The 17170-nt window shown below is 31.4% G+C and overlaps 2 protein-coding genes across 2 annotated transcripts; one reads left to right on the forward strand and one right to left on the reverse strand.

The window, feature by feature from the left end:
* Window positions 1-6665: 6665 nt before the first annotated feature.
* On the forward strand, window positions 6666-12015 carry LOC108197229 (mitochondrial pyruvate carrier 4). The gene is made up of 5 exons (XM_017364788.2): window positions 6666-6819; window positions 7335-7433; window positions 7671-7723; window positions 10809-10882; window positions 11710-12015. The coding sequence occupies exons 1-5, from the start codon at window positions 6765-6767 to the stop codon at window positions 11762-11764; spliced, it is 336 nt and encodes a 111-aa protein (XP_017220277.1). The 5' UTR covers window positions 6666-6764; the 3' UTR covers window positions 11765-12015.
* Window positions 12016-12470: 455 nt separating this feature from the next.
* LOC108197717 (uncharacterized) lies at window positions 12471-16723 on the reverse strand. Its single transcript, XM_017365408.2, has 3 exons — window positions 16311-16723; window positions 13449-13631; window positions 12471-13031 (listed from the first exon to the last, which is right to left on the reverse strand). The coding sequence occupies exons 1-3, from the start codon at window positions 16596-16598 to the stop codon at window positions 12876-12878; spliced, it is 627 nt and encodes a 208-aa protein (XP_017220897.1). The 5' UTR covers window positions 16599-16723; the 3' UTR covers window positions 12471-12875.
* Between the last annotated feature and the right edge of the window lie 447 nt (window positions 16724-17170).

Here is a 17170-nt window from a genome sequence, read left to right on the forward strand (position 1 = left end):
TGTTATTTGATTGTTATCTCTGAATGCTCGATGAAATACAAATCATGTATTCTGACTAATACATGGAACATCAGACCTAAATTTTATGGATGATACTCGATTTGAAGGATCTGAATTGCTAGCTTGCTAACGTATTTTTTTTATCAATTTATTAATTTGTGATAAAATAAAGTGTATAAAAATAATATATATATATATATATATATATCTTTCAGAATATTTAAATTTAGTTAAATAATTCATTACTATTCCCAAAACGATACAATTCATTGGTATGCCAAAATATCATAGTTTAGTTAAATAATTCATTATAAAAATATTATCATATAGTTAAAATTTTTAGTTAAATATTTTATAAAAAATCAATGTCTTAATTCAGTACAATGCCAAAAAATATTACGTAATTTAAATACATTACTATGCCAAAAAACTGTAGCAGAAAAAATATCTATTTTAAATGCATTTTAGTCATTGATAATTCTGAAAAATAAATTCTATCTATTATAGATTTTGAATTTGAATACTCATCAAATATTATAATACAAAATCTCATTCACTATTTTACTCGCTAAATTAAATCTGCTACTAACATAAACTACATAATCAAAAACTCTTATATATTTAGTTTCTTTTTTATTGAAATGTTGTTTTTGTATATATTGCAGATCTCTATTCTCACAAAAAAAAACTGCACATCTGCTATTATAAAATACCTACGTCAATTCCAACTCTAAAATTGCATATGCTACAGTAACAACATATATACAAAGATTTTTGTCGCTACGTTTAATAAATATATAAATTTACAGTTACACTTTTTTAGTATAATAATGTATTGTAAATTTACAGTTACACTTAATTGAGAAATATTTATTAAACGTAGCGACAAAAATCTTTGTATATATATTAAACGTAGCGACAAAAATCTTTGTATATATGTTGTTACTGTAGCATATGCAATTTTAGAGTTACACTTAAACGTAGCATATGCATATGTAACATATATTAAATTTACAGTTACACTTAATTGAGAAATATTTCATACTTTAACTTATTACATGCATGTATAGGTATGTAGGGAGTCAATCATTGTTGACTTGAGTGGAGAACTCGCAGAATATTTGATTCATATTTATCAAGACGATTTAGAAACGGCAGTGATATTGGTTCTAGCAAGTATGAAGGTTCAAATGTGTGAAGGTTGGATCATAATTTGCATTCGTCACAATCATATACACATCTAAATATATTTAATTCTGAAACATGTTTGGTGACAATCTATACAACTACAAGAAATATCAGTTTTATCAACACACCGATATCAAAAGTTGATGTTAATTTAAATTTGAGTGCGGTATATAGCATGAGACATAGTTATTTATTTAATTTGCTCATTTATTCACACAGAATCGTATAATTATATATTTAATTTCAAAATAATATGAGAATAATTTATAAATTTTTTATATTGTTCCAGGCTTGATCGTGATGGATATGTATAGCTTCCAGATCTCGGATTATAACATCTCCAAGAATGCTGAATAATCGTACTACAATATTTAGATTTTTGTGAAATAATAATATAATAAGTATTTGAAATTATGCTCAAATTCTTTATAGATTATGAGGTTATCATCCGGACTATGTTTATTTTGGATTATATATATATATATTTTTTAATTTTATTCTTCATTTGGGATTATTTGATAGTTTAATTTTCTATTCTTAATCACAAAAATTATTTTACTACGCCACAAAAAACCAACTACAATATCAAGACACCCGTGCGCGGAGCGCGGGCAACAAAAGCTAGTTCTAATATTTCTTTATCTAAATCACATATCTTTTAGTTTGAAGTTTTCTATGACTCTATTAATTGATTGCAATAATTTAGTTAACTAATTAATTCTGAAATTGTCTAATTACATACATTAATTATTGATTGACATAATTTTAGAGTAATATTAATTGGGGAAGTTACATATTTTGAAATAGAGTACTAGTATTATATTCCCGTCTTTGTGCCATAATTGGTGGCTCTTGTATCCGTAAAAGGAAGGATCATTTATGATGACTTGTTGCCATTTTATGATGGATTTTTGGACCTTTTATGGTTAATGAATTAATTGGTGTATACCAAATTTATTGTACCTTAATGAGGTATATTATAGCTCCATTAATGGTTGATTGATTGATTGGTGTAGACCAAATTTGTATTGCTTTAATAATAAGAAGCAGGCATAATCGTGATATATGTGTTTGATAAGATTTTGTCTTATATTTGACTAGATATATCTTAACTATGTTTTCAATATCCAAACTTTATTTTATTTTAAATATTTGTTAGTATATATGTCAGTTACTTTCATATGGGGTTTTTATTATGTATCTAACCAAAGAGATCTCTTATCTCTTTGGTGTAGATTTCTTTAATTTGTTTAATATTAGTTCTGATTTACTCTTTTATTAAATAAAAACTTATATTATATTCTTATATTTTTATTTAATTATGGGTTTTTTAAACCTTTTCATCTGTCTTATTAATTAGTTTTATTATTTTATTGTCGGTATGTACTTATTATGTTCTTTTGTATTGTATTTTTCCAGGGCAGGAGAGTGGAGGAAATAATGATACATACTCCGGATTAAAGAAGACATCTGTTTTTTAGTCTGTTTTATAATGGATGTAATTTTTGTAGGGCACTCTTTTTCCCCCCTTGAGTTTTTTCCCACAGGGTTTTACTCTTGAGGGGTTTTAACGAGGCCCTTTTTTGTGGGTTATCTCTTCTGACTTGAAAGGCTATGTTATCTAAGCGTCCGGAGTATGTACATACTTTCGGTTAGATGATATACCTTCTTGAACGAAGGAAACTCAGTCCATCCGGATTTGTAACTTTCAATCTTGGTTTAATACAACCGTTTTTTGTGACCAAAAAAAAAAAAAAAGAAGCCGGAACTTAAAATTTTAAAACTTAAAAATATTTGTTTGTGTAATTAGTCAGAAATTCACTTAAAATCAAAAATAAGTCAGAAAATGACTAAAAGCAAGAAGCTAGTTTGAGGGTTTTTTTCAGTAACTTGAATTTTTTAACTTTTTTCTCATAAAAAGTAACCATAAGTCATAAATTATTAATATTACATCCTCTTAAAGAATAACTATTACAAATTATTATCCTAAATATAAAATCACAACTAATAATCTATATGATTTCACCAAATCGGTTATCCCTAAACTCCAATACACGTCAATTCACTCATACAACAAAACTCAAATATTAAATTGAATGAGCTACACAACTTAACAAGCAATAGTTTGACTTACAAATAATCTTGAAATTTGTGGGCGGTTTTTATAAACTTTCTTTCTCAAAACACAATATTCTCTCTGTCCACTCATTCCTACATTTCTTTGCATTGTTTGTAACACGTTTTAAGACTTTTAAGTATAACCTTATAGCTTATTTTAAAAAAAATTGCTTTTGAATAAAGTTTAAACATTAAATTTATATTGAGAATAAATTTTTTTTTGAAATAATTTATGAAATTATATGTTATAAGAGTATTAAAATGCGTATCGAGTCCTCTATTCCAAATGTATACTACTCAAAGATACATAGGGAATAATAATTTTTGGAATACTTTTTAGGGAAAAAATCCAACCCATAATTTATATTTTAGAAAAATTCAGAATTTAAAATAGAGACAAAAATCTTATAAATACCACAGTATTTATCTACGGCCGCCCTTTGCTACTGACTAGCGTGTTATTCTTATTCTTATGCTACACTTAGACGATGATCGGGATCTAAAATTCAATAATCATGTCTCTTAATTCATATCTAAAGTTGTATACTTGTGCGTCTATTAACAACAGTATTTAAGGCTAGTTCTAGAAATATAACGTAAATTACGAGTGATTTAAAACATTGATACGAATCTACAAAGATTCTCATATCTTACATATTGTAAACTTTAAAAAAAAAATCTTATTCTTATATTTTATTGGAATATCCGAAATTTATAGAATCAAAATATATTATTTAAAAATAAAAATAAGTTAAAAAGTACTTACCTCAATAATTTAAACTTATGAATTTACATTATCTTAGATCATATATCGAAGTCTTAGGGGTCATTTGTTAAGAGGAAATGAACTGGATCGTCTATATGCTTGCTATCCAGATTGTTTGTCCATCTTTTTAAAATCTTTTTAAAATTTGGACCAGACTAGGGTTAAAAATGGGGCGGGTTCGGGGCAGGGACTTCATTTCCCAGCTTCGCCCCATATATATTTTTCCTGCCCCGTCCCCGCCCCATTCCCCGCGGCGATTTATTAATCCACATCCCCGTCATGCCCCATCCCCGCCCCATCCCCGCCCCATTCCCCGCAGCGATTCATTAATCCCCATCCCCGCCCCATCGGGGATTTCATATAATTTCGCCCCGCCCCGCCTCGCTTCTATAATATTACACTTTCAATAATTACTTTAAAATTTAGTAATTTTTTTTCAGTATTTAATAAAAATATACAAGACATGTATATTAAAAGCAAAAAAACTACATATAATAGAAATTAAAGAGACATGTTATACATTGTAAAATTATAATTTTGTGTATTATAAAATAATAATATTAAATATAACAAATATATTATATTAAATATAATTATTTATCTATATTAAATATATGTGGGGCGGGGCGGGGATCTCCGCGAATATTCAACAAATACCATACTTGCCCCATATTTTGACGGGGCAGAAAATCATTCCCCGTCACCACCCCATTCCCTATATTAGCGAGACGGATCTGCCTCATTCGAGACGGGTTGGGGCGCATTCCCCATCTCCCCCACCCCATTTTTAACCTCACCAGACAGAATTTGTTCTCGACGACAATGCCGTAAATTTTCTACATGAACTATTCCTGAGTCGTGGACATATGCCTTAGCTGTTTTATTTATTAGTTACTTTTTACATGATTAAAATAATTTTGTAATTTCATGAATAATAAATTTTTAATAAACATTATATAATTATTATGATTAATATTATCGATTATTTAATATAATATAATATAATAGGTGAAGATCACCGTAAATAAAATTTAATTACTTATAAATCAAGTAATTTCATTCATTTAGTGATAAATATTGATATAATTTTTAATAAAAATAATATTTAAATTTAAAAAATAACTCCTCGAGATGATATTAACAATTAAATTAATTGAAATCTAAAATTTGCCATTCAGAAAGTCTTGTATGTTATATTTAACATTTATCATCCAGATTATATACTCGTCCGTCTAGAAAATTTTGTTCAGATTTAACAGATGATCCCTTAATAATCAAATGAACTTTCTCATCTTAAACTTTTACCATCTCTATCATTCAATTATGCTTAGACCAATAATTGAGTGTTTTGACTCGTTAAAGAAAATTTAAAATACGAAAATTGTAGAGAACGAGAATATCTCTCTACAAATGTCTCATCATGAGTGTTTGGATGCAGTACTTCTAGACTTAAAAGAGACATGAGCCTAGTTCCATTTCTTTGCTACCGTTTGACAAATTATATGAAGTGCTTAAATATTGTAATAAAAGCCCAAGAAAAAAGTTAAGATACTTAGCTTTTTTCCGGGACTCTAACTTCTTTCTCATCTTCTTCACTATTGCTTAATGTACCGGATCCCAGGCAATTGTTTAGTCTCATACTAAAGAAACATTGTAAAATCTGAAGTAAATAAATCTACACACGAGATCATATATACCAGAGATAATCTCAAAAAAAAAATTAATTCATTATTGACTCGAGATGCATAATAAATCTTAGATTTATTATTATAATTTATTTTAATAATAAAATTTTGTATTTATAAAATATCTCATGTATTAATAATAAAGGGTCTTATATTATTATAATTTATTTTTTAATAGAAACAAATTACTATATTATAAAATTACGGAATTATACCAACTTATAAGTTAAGTTATCCAAACACTTATAAAATTTCTGGTAACTTATAAGTTACGGTATCCAAACACTTCTGGTATCTTATAAGTTCACACCAATTTCTCATTTCTAATTTACTTCTTTACTTTAAGCAATAAGTCACTTATTTTAAATTTAGCCTAACGACCCCATTAAAAAATGGACTTATAATAAATCAGAATTTAAATAAAATCTCTGTTGACTTGAAATACTAAGAGAAAAACAAGATCATAATAAGTTTTGTGGTTTTGAGAATAATTCGAAATATAATCTAGGAAACATTATGCAATAAAGTTGCAGGAAATTGAAAGAGACTTTCAAAATATCAAGAATCATCAAATTACTGAGAAGAATTGAATACTATGAATTTTACGAGAAAGCTGGTTAGTGTGTGAAAAATTCTATGAGTTTTCGTAATAGGAATAAGGAAAAAGGTTGACGGTTTTCAGAAAAATATAAAAGAATGAGGGACAATTCTCTAAAGTATATTCTAATAAGTTAAAGATGATAATTTTACTAATTGATTCTCTAAAATGTATCTAAATATTATTTTAAAAATTATTTATCTTTAAAAGAAATATCTTAGTTTTTATATTAATTTTTTGTACCTGGCCAAATTTGTTTACCAAAAAGAGAAACATGTAATTAAATGTAATTGAAAAAAAATGAAAAATACAGAGGATAATGACCCTTTACATAATTGAAGAGAATATAATAATGTCGCACATATAAATTCAGGAGAGAGATAGAGAGAGAGACAGCGACAGAGATTTCATGGCTACATCGAAGCTTCAAGCTCTATGGAATCATCCTGCTGGCCCTAAAACAAGTATATTTATTTTCTACTTTTCATTTTATTTTATATTATTTGCTTAATTATTAATCTGTACATATTTGTACAAGTTTGATGAATTTGTGTTGGGATGTAGTAAAGATCCAAGTTTATATTGATGGGTTTTTCTAAAAATCAATTCTTGTGCAACCTATATATACAAATAGGCTTAAATATTTGACTTAACTGGTTCTTGATTAAATGCTGTATACTTGTTTGCTATATGTTCTCTTGACATGATGTGTATATAGGTGAAATCATGGTTGGTTTGGCAATATTATGAATTGGGTCAGAGGATTTCGAGCAATTGAGGGTTTTTGCAGTTGACCTTTTTTGTTATTTGAAACTCGATTTTTTTTTTTTTTGTAGTTTTATTGTTTGTTTAATTTAATTCAGTTAAAATGGAGTTGTTAATTGTTTGTTGAAAATGTACTTTTTATGTGGACTGATTGTAGATGTTAAAATTTGTTTGATTATGCAAACTGATTTTTTTTTTTTTTTTTATAATTTAGTTCATTTTTGGGCACCGACTTTTAAGTGGGGAATAAGCATAGCTAATATTGCTGATTTTGCTAAACCACCAGAGAATATTTCATATCCTCAGCAAATAGGTACGGATTCATTTATTTTATCTTGCAGATTTTAATTGTTGCAGTAATTTATGATAATGTATTTTGTTGATCCTGACTCCCTACGCAGTCCAAAAGCTATATCACTAACTAAAGATATATCTTCGTTAGATAAATTGGCGACTGACATATTATATATTTATAAAGAGTATAGTTCTTGTACTACACTGGAACTGCTAAGTTTGCTACATTTTCTTTTTTCTGTCATATTGAATACAGCGGTTACAGCAACAGGAGTTATCTGGTCGCGCTATAGTACTGTAATTACACCGGTGAGTTGATTGTTCATTGAAGTGTGAATTGGAATTTAACTCAAAATTTATTGCAACTGCTGTATCTTCTTTCCAGATGTATGGTTATTATTCTGGTCTTCATTAAATCTGCACACAATATCACATAGAATTGGAACCTTTAAATCATGATATCTTATGTTTACTAATTTCTCATTGTACCAGTGGTAGTGTTTTTTTTTAAGAATCGTTCTGGGATCAAAAGCTCATGTTTTCTTTTGAATGCTTTACTTTTCTAGTCCGTTCTAAGATTTTCTGCAGGTGGAAATTTAGTTTAAGCACTTTGCTTCTGTGCACACTAAACTAAGTAATCAATTAAGATGTGGAAGCAAGGTGTTTGTAAGTTAGGATCAGTTTCATGACCGTGTGGAAGCAAAGTGTTTGTAAGTTAGGATCAGTTTCATGACGTTAGCATGTGAAGTTTATTATGTGTCTGTTGCCACACAACATATGTAGATTGACTGGAAGCTTTTAGTAGTGATAGTATTATATCGAACCCTTTTTTGATGATTTATTTTGGTGTAATTTTATGGAACTAGTTTATATATTGATTAGATGTAAAATAGTATTTGAGGAAGCTAAAGAGTAAGGCTTCAACATATTCATACTAAATTGATGCTGGATGGGGCAGTGCAAAGGGTTAAAAGGGGGTAATATACCTATCTCTGTGGAGTACCGGTGGAGTCACTAATAAATCATAAGATTTATCCAATAATATCAATTCTTTTCATCTCTATTCCATCATGAATGATCACAAAATGTTATATATATAACTGTTACTCGGTTGTCTAATAATTTCTTAGAAAAGTAAATCTCTATGAATAGCTACTACCATAATAAATTAATGGAAACAAATTCTTGTATTATCTTCAAGGGTTCAGTAGAATTTTGGTCACTAAACTGTTTAATAACTTGCAATTGGTCATCCAACTTAAAAAACTTTCAGTCAAATCATTAAACACTTTAAAACTTTCAATTGGGTTATTTGCCATTAGGATTGTTCAAAATGGATGGAAAATCGAATCAGCCAATGACATGAATTATTTATAACCAATGTGGTAGCTACAGTTCATTTGCCTGTTGTATCCAACACATCCATTTAAAACCCAATATATCTAATATTTCCTCTTCTACAATTGGGGTTTATCTTCTTCTACAATTAGGATTCCTTAGCAAAATCACGGCTTCTTACATGTCCCATTAGCTCCTCCATAAGCACTAATCTCATTCCTTTCTTCACCATACTCGTGATTTCGTCTTCTTGAACAAGCAGCTGCTCTTTCTTATTTTCTCGTAATTTCTTGGATGGGAATTACACAGTGGTGGGGTGAAAGTGAGGCATGTAGAGATGGTATGGACCTAGGAAGCACGGACTCCTCAAAATGGGTGCCGTATGCATGTCCAACTCGGCGACTCAGCTGAGTACATGTCCAACTTGTCATGTGACATGTTAGTGGACTCGCCTTTGACATGGGAGTGACACAACCATGAACTCAGCCCTCCAAAAGGCCCATTAACCTGCTTTGTAAGGCCCGATGACTAGCTCAAAGCCCGATTACCTGCTTTCACAGCCCCTCTCATCTCTTTTCTCTCATCTAGGAAGATGGGCATTCTTCTAGGAATGAAAATGCATCAGAATGAATCTTCTAGGAAGCCATTGATATATATCTTCACCTTTGACTTCGTCAAACCATTCTGGAATAACAAAATTGACATGCTCAACCAGATCTTTTTCTTGAATTGCTTTTCCACAAACAAAGTCATTCATCATGATCAATTTGTGTCTCAGTTTTAAAATGCTCATTGTGCTTGATTTGTGGCTTGGTGTCAACTGTCAACATACTCATCATGCTCCAATTGTGGCTCTGATTCGATTTCAAGATCTGATTTTAACTTCAGAATTGTGCTTTTTTGTGATGCCTTGGAAACGATAAAATCACAAGTTTGCTGTATTGTTTTCAATCTAGCACTCATGTCCTTTGATAACTTCAATATTTGCGCTAGTAATGATCTTTCATGCTCAAACTCCAAACGAGCAATTAAATCATTATAATATTGCCATTTTCGTATACTATTGGATGATAAAAGTTAACATGGATGCACTAATGAGAGCGAATTCCTTAAAGTTTGCTGAAGTCCTTTAGCACAAGATATCTCACAATCTATAGCTCCTGGGGTTCTCATTGATGTTTTTTTTCCCTCAATAGAAACAGGAACTATAGGTTTTTTTTTTTGTAACTTTTAAAACTGAAGAGGCTAGGATCTGTGATAATGATGCTGTAGGCTGCTGTTGGAGGCAACTGGTGGGCTGACGAGGCAGGAAGGTGGTTCTGATACCACTTGATGCAGGCCGGTGTAGATCAAATTACCAATCTCGACAGAGAATCAGCGGAGTCACAAATAAATCATAAGATTATCCAATAATATTAATTTATATTCATCTCTATTCCATCATGAATGAATGATTACGAAAGTTTATACAGATAAATAATGACTAGGTAGCCAAGTAATTTCCTTAAAAAAGTAAATCTCTGTGAATAACTACTACCATAATATCTCTTACCTAGCTTCGCCATATTCAAGTATTTGCTTTCTCATACTCATATTCTGTTTGAGGTACAACATTTATGTCAGGGGCTTCAGCTGTTTTCGAAACACTGATTTCTTAGTTGCCTTCTATAATTTGCTATTTTGCTGGCCTCCCTTATATTTCAACTCGTATTTGCCTTCCCAACTTTCTCTACTAGAGCTGTATATGCAAGTGCACGATATAGTCAAATGAGTGTTTCGAAAACAGCTGAGACTTAAACTGACAAAATAAGTCAATTAGAGATTGTAAGAGACTTGGTTACGAATGATAGACCTCATAGTTACATAGGAGGGTCTATCTATAAATCAATACATATTTAACATGCCAATTGTTATTTTCCGGTCTAAACTATATTAGCTTATTTATCATTATTGATCTAAGAATGGGCTGTTGCAGTAGAAGAGTCTTTCTCCTATGTGCTCTTTCGAAACCTCTGAGTTTTTTTTGCTGATATATATATATGGTTTTGGAGTGCAGAAAAATTGGAACCTTTTTAGTGTGAATGTTGCAATGTTCGGGACTGGTGTCTATCAACTATCTCGAAAAATACGGTAAGACAAATCATGTTACTGAATTTAGCAGTTGCTCTGCCATGTTCCATCTTCATTACACAACTAGCAAAACAACCCGTGCAAGGCACGAGTCCTTTTCTAGTATCGTTATTAATATTATCTCTTTGTTCCGGCACATAATTTATAAATCTTATAAATATTTGTTAACGGTGTGTTTTTTATGCTGAAATTGAATTTTTTAAAACTCTTTTAAGATATTTGTTGTGGTAGTTGAAATGCAGTAATGTCGTGTTAGATTTTGTCAATTGCAAAAAAAAAAATCAAAAAATCAAAAAAAATGTATGGAAGTGGCTAATTATAGAGTAGCCTAAACTCCAGAATATTTAGATAAGGCTTAATTGATAATTGTGAAGAATCGGAGTAGGCTTTTTAATTCTTATTCTCGAATGCTTTAGCAATTATGTTAAACTGAAGCGACAAATTAGTACCTATGCATATACATCTTAGAAACTCATAGGTCAAAAACAAAGCAACAATAATACCAGACTAATACCGACTCTGTGTCAAGAATATTTTTTAATGCCCAACCAGCATTTCCAGATTAACCTACTACTGATAGTTCACAACAGGACTGGAATAGCTCTATTTATTTGGCTTTTCCCTTCTAGTACAAACTGGACGCAACAAACACAATCTACAGCTGCTAGACAATTTAATAGGGGAATTGGATCATTATAATTATTATATAATTATATATATATAATATATTGTCTGTCTCCTTATTTGGATTTTTTTGCTTGATTATTTGATTTTGACGGCCCATTCCCTGATCCTTGTGCTCATATAAAATGTCTCAATATTTCCAGGCATGACTACTTTACAAAGGAAGAAGCTGAAGAAGCTGCCGTTGCTAAAGAATGATTACAAAAAACTGTCATTTGTGCTCTACAGTAGTGGATTCATTTTGGCTTATCTATCAAAACTCCTGGATTCACTGGCTCTTACACTTGTAATTGTTTTACCATTTCAAGCTGGTGAACCTTTTACATTTGCAATTTCTTTCAATTATCAAATCGGTTTTACGTGAAGAAGATATCACGAATTCAATGGACCCAATATTCTGGATATAAGAAGTTGTGATATTCAGCAAAGAATGATATTTATTTGATGTATACTAGTTTTATTCCATCAGGTAACTTTAATAAAGTGGTTATGTAAAATTTGTCGAATCGGTAAGAGTTTGTGTTTTAATGATATCGACGATATTAATTGGCTTTATATAAAAATGGTATGTTATAATTTTTTGAAATTGTTATTAATAGAATATATTGTATTAATATTGGAATTTTTCAACAACTTTTTAGAGGTTGGTCAAATATAGTCAACATCAAGTGTCGGCTAAAATTATAGACAAAGGTGAAAGACAAGGGTTTTGTAGATGAAATTTATAAGTATTATCTATGAACTTTATTTTTGACAGCGCCATAACTAAGAATTTTATAGACTTGGAAATGCTAATGTCTGCTTCTGTTTAAAAAACACCGGAAAAGTTCTATATATAAAGATCCAAACAAGGATCGACGAGGAGGGATCAAGTCATTAACAATGTTGAAATGGCAATCAAGTATTACAAGCAATTGAAGCATCATTTTTGATTAAACAGAATTAGTTAAGGTACCACTAGCAAACCTTGTTGCTCAAAACATGTTTCATTAAATTATCTGTCAATAAAAAAAATGTCTAATTTTAATGAGTTCATCAACTCACCAGATCTGTTCAATCGAAGAAAATATTGGTTGGATCCATCTGTTACAAGGATTTGTATATCGAACTGAATAACCTCAAGAACGGAGCATCACATGAAGAAAAAGTCCCATCTGTCGGGAACTTGACTTTGCTTGATGCAACTCAGTACAAATCATGGAAGTCAATGGCAAAACTTCTCTAAAAATTGCCTCATTTTCTATACGCCTGTAAGGTCTCCTTTCTTTAAACTATAAACTGCCAACATCAACTTTTCTGGCCCTGAGGCCTAAGCCTTCACAGAATCTAATGTTTCAGGCTCACCATCTTTGATCTGATCATTCATTGAATCCGAATCATTTTCACCATCACGGGAGTTCAGATTTATACCTAAATCCACAGTGCTCTCATTCAAATCTTGTCGCCCTAGTGGATTCTCTGGAGTCTGGAATAATAATAATGTAATAATGTACATTAATCTCATAAACCACAGTTCAACTGCATCAACATGTGTGAACTTTTGTCCAAAAAAAAAACAAAACAAAACATGTGTGAACTAATGCACTTGGGCATGATAAAAGATAAGTTCATAGTTTTCTTGAGTTTGACTTTAAAGAATACAAGTTCCTGTTTAAATTTTGTATTTTTATTTAAATTCTTAATGATGACAATGTCCTCCTAGATAGTTAATGTTTCCCTAACATTGTCGGAACATGTAAAAACTTAACATAAAGTTAAGGTAGGCCAAGAGCATAAACGATGGCTGTATTTTGAGTACATTGATCATATAGCTAATAGGTGGGGGGGTTGATGCAAGAATGATGGTGCACAGATCAGCAAACAAAAGGGTATTACACCTCACCTCATTCTCTTCCATTGGCACATTGTTAATGTCGGGCTTTTCATCAACATCATCAGCTTTAGAGTTCAAATCTGTTGCCACGATATTCGTCTCACTAGGTTTGGCTTCATCCTCAACCTGTTCTGCAGCTTCATCCTCAACCTGCTCACTGGCTTCATCTTTTTGCTCTTCCAGTAATGCAATCTGAACAGTGGTCCAAACAAAGTTTACACATTACTAAGCAATGCAAAGTTCTAATAACAATTTAAGCAGAATTATAAGCAACAATAACAAGTCACCCAATTAAAGAATGTTGATGTGTTACTGTGCAAGTCACTGACAAGCGTGTTCAAAATATGACCCACTACCAAACAAAGTCGCAGAAAGAGCCTATAACTTTTCTGCATTACGTAAAAAAAGAAAAGTCCGGGTATAAGATTCAAGTAGCAGAAGTGTTTATATATAAAAATAGAAGATAATAAGAGAGTAGGATCAGTGAGCGGCTAATACTAATATATTACACTGCCTTCCACAGCCTCAATTAGCCCAACGTTGAGCTAAGGCATTACTGACAGACTGACATACTACACGCGATTAAGAAGATCACCAGCAACAGAAGATTGGCAAAATAAAGCAAAACACGACATTGTCGGTTAATTCTAAACTCTCGTAAACATAGAGAGATAAATCATTAGAAAATTACCACTCGTCATATATATTTCAGGTGACTCGAGAAACAGATGCTTGTGGCATGATATTCAAATTATGTGCTCACTGCCCACCCGAACTCTCCAAACGCTCCTCTATAGAAAAACAGACTAACCCTGCTCCCCCCAGTAGGCTCTCCTAAAATTTTGTAACAAGTTGAAAGAATCTCATTTTAATATCAATCCTCGGTAATACTTCCTTACAAGTGCACTTTAACTACTATTATGAACTGTCCAATAGTGCTTAGGGCAGAAGATTGTCAGAGACAACTGTCCGTCTCCACACTCATCAATCGGTAATAAGTTTTAGAACTACTCTCCCACACATATATGCTATAAAACTGACAAATCTATTAACCATCCCAAACACAAAAGAGTCCTGCTTCTCATTTCATCACTTCCAACATACATCTAAAAGTGAGGAACATATTCGACAAAATTAAGCCATGACACCACGAGCATACAACTGTGATATAAGATGAAAACAATAACCTAACCGAAAATAATAAGTGTAAATAAATGAGATACATTGTGTATTCAATTAAAACTGCACAAAAAGAAATAGCACACACAATTCTATAACCAATTATATACGCAAATACTAGAACAATAATATACAATAATTGCCACATAGATTATATCAGTTAAAACATCAAAAAGCCCCTTTACTCTAAAATATAAAGTTAGAAACCCTAGATTCAAATCTAACAAACAAATAACAAAACAGTTGAAATAAATTAGTCGCTCCTATTAATTTATCACACTCCCTTCTACAGCCTCAACTAGACCCTTTACTCTAAAATATAAAGTTAGAAACCCTAGATTCAAATCTAACAAACAAATAACAAAACAGTTGAAATAAATTAGTCGCTCCTATTAATTTATCACACTCCCTTCTACAGCCTCAACTAGACCAGCACCGAGCTATGGCATTGCTGAGATACTACAAGCCATTAATAAAATCATCATCAACATAAGATTAGCAAAATTCAACATTGCTGTCAATTCCAAACTCTCCTAAACACAGAGAGACCATCATTAGAAAAATTACACTCTTCCGTATATATTTTGGACTAAAAAAACAGATATTTGTGTAATAAAATCCAGATTATGTGGCCACCCCGACTATCCAAATGCTCCTCTACTGAAAAACAAATTAAACCTGCTTCCCCAAATGGGCTCTACTATAATTTTTCAAAAAATTCTTAAAAAAACCTTGATTTAACATCAATCCTCATCTAATAAACCCTCCCAATTACTTGCACTCACGCCATTATGAACTGCCCCACCTTCCCTCTATTCCAATACTGGAAGTGCTTCGGATAAAAGCCTACTGAGACAACTGGCCATCTCCACACTCATCAGCCACTAATAAGTTCTAAAATAATTTCACATATACACAATCTATGAAACCAACCAATCACAAAAGGGTCCTGCTTCTCATTCATCAGTTCCTACATATGTCTGCTATAGAGCCACGTCAACCGGTCTCCTAAAGGCGAACACATTCGACAACATAACACCCTGATACCACGACCATACAACAATAATAGATGAAAATACTCGTAAATTATTGTATAGGAACGACCAACCAATTCAACTTCTAACTAAAAAATATATAACTTTTCATCAAATTCAGATAAATTTCTTTGCTTTGAGGTCATACAAATACATAGAAAATAAGAAAACTGTGAAAACGATTCTTTGCAAGACCAAACCAGCCTCCACCTCTTTTTCTGTTATTTTATAACGGTACCGGCAATCACTAAATTCTAATGAATCCGCTGATACTAAATTCTAACGAATCTGCTAATGATAGGTCTATTTCTGCACTTTGGTCAATGGCTCTCTTCAGATCACGATTCTACTTCAACTATGATTCCATATCTCAAGAATTGTCAAATTCCTTTCCAATCCAGTTTCATAGAACCGAAAATAATAATCAAGAAATAAACTTTTAACAAAAAAAAAACTAATTCACTCTTCAACACATTATACATCCAATTAACAAATAAACACAGCACAAAAAATTACTAATGCACCACCACATATACAACAATTCAAATCTAAACCACAATCAACCACTTAACCAAATTACCAAAAAAGCCCCTCTAACAAAAAAAAACAGATAAAATAAATTTTCGTGTCATGTACAAAATTGTCGAGATAAAAATACCGGGACATATTTGAATTTACGGCGGGGCGGCTCGTCATCATCCGTCTGATCGGGATCAGGGGCATTAGCATTGAGCAAGGGAGTCCATTTGAAGAGCTTAAGGTGAGTAACGCCGTTAGCATTAGCGTTAGTGAAAGAATGAGAATGACGTGGATTAGAAGAAGCGGCGTTAGAAGGGGCAATGTGGACCCACTTTTTCTTCCACTTTCGAACTGGACCGGTGAAAACAGTGGCTGGACCGCCGTACCGAGTCGAGGATCGGCCGAGTCGAGCCCCCACGCCTTCCATTGGTGAGTCAGACCGAGTTGGTGTTTTCGAGGCGAGTGAGTGAAATTAGAGAGAGATTTGTTAAGTTCTTGTGATCGGCTGTTTTTTAATAACACCGTGTTTGTTTGTTTTGTGGGCTTTTAACAGTTTCAGATTTCTCATGGAGTTGAGGAAGGGTAAGTTCTTGTTATGGTAAAAGATATCAAATTTATTAATAAGAACTTATGAGAGAATTATATATAAATTTTAACTAAAATAAATTTTAAAATAATCAATAAATACATTTCGATATAGGTTAATCAATTATGTTATTATATTTTAATTAACTAGTTAAAATGTTTATAGATAAATAGATTTAAACTAGTCGGGCACTCGGGCAGTACTCCATCCTTTTAAGTTCCATTCTGATTTTGTCCTCGGATTTAGAGTATATTCAAAATATCAACATGGGTATTGGATTGAGATTTTAAAATATTTTTTTTCATTCATGAAACTCGAGAGTATTTGATTAGGATTGTTTGAAATCCATTAAAATATTGAAGTATTTAATTAGGATTTTAAATTATACTATAAAATCTGGTGGTATTCGATTA

The sequence above is a fragment of the Daucus carota genome, chromosome 8 (assembly GCF_001625215.2).
Source record: "Daucus carota subsp. sativus chromosome 8, DH1 v3.0, whole genome shotgun sequence".
Taxonomy (NCBI): domain Eukaryota; kingdom Viridiplantae; phylum Streptophyta; class Magnoliopsida; order Apiales; family Apiaceae; genus Daucus; species Daucus carota.

Excerpts from the sequence above, each read along its gene's own strand:
- LOC108197229 (XM_017364788.2), top strand. The coding sequence starts at position 6,765 with ATGGCTACATCGAAGCTTCAAGCTCTATGGAATCATCCTGCTGGCCCT. Across the intron at positions 6,820-7,334 it reads TCCTGCTGGCCCTAAAACAA|TTCATTTTTGGGCACCGACT; the intron begins GTATATTTATTT and ends TTTATAATTTAG. Across the intron at positions 10,883-11,709 it reads CAACTATCTCGAAAAATACG|GCATGACTACTTTACAAAGG; the intron begins GTAAGACAAATC and ends CAATATTTCCAG.
- LOC108197717 (XM_017365408.2), bottom strand. The coding sequence starts at position 16,598 with ATGGAAGGCGTGGGGGCTCGACTCGGCCGATCCTCGACTCGGTACGGC. Across the intron at positions 13,632-16,310 it reads GTAAATTCAAATATGTCCCG|ATTGCATTACTGGAAGAGCA; the intron begins GTATTTTTATCT and ends ACCACTGTTCAG. Across the intron at positions 13,032-13,448 it reads TGCCAATGGAAGAGAATGAG|ACTCCAGAGAATCCACTAGG; the intron begins GTGAGGTGTAAT and ends TTATTATTCCAG.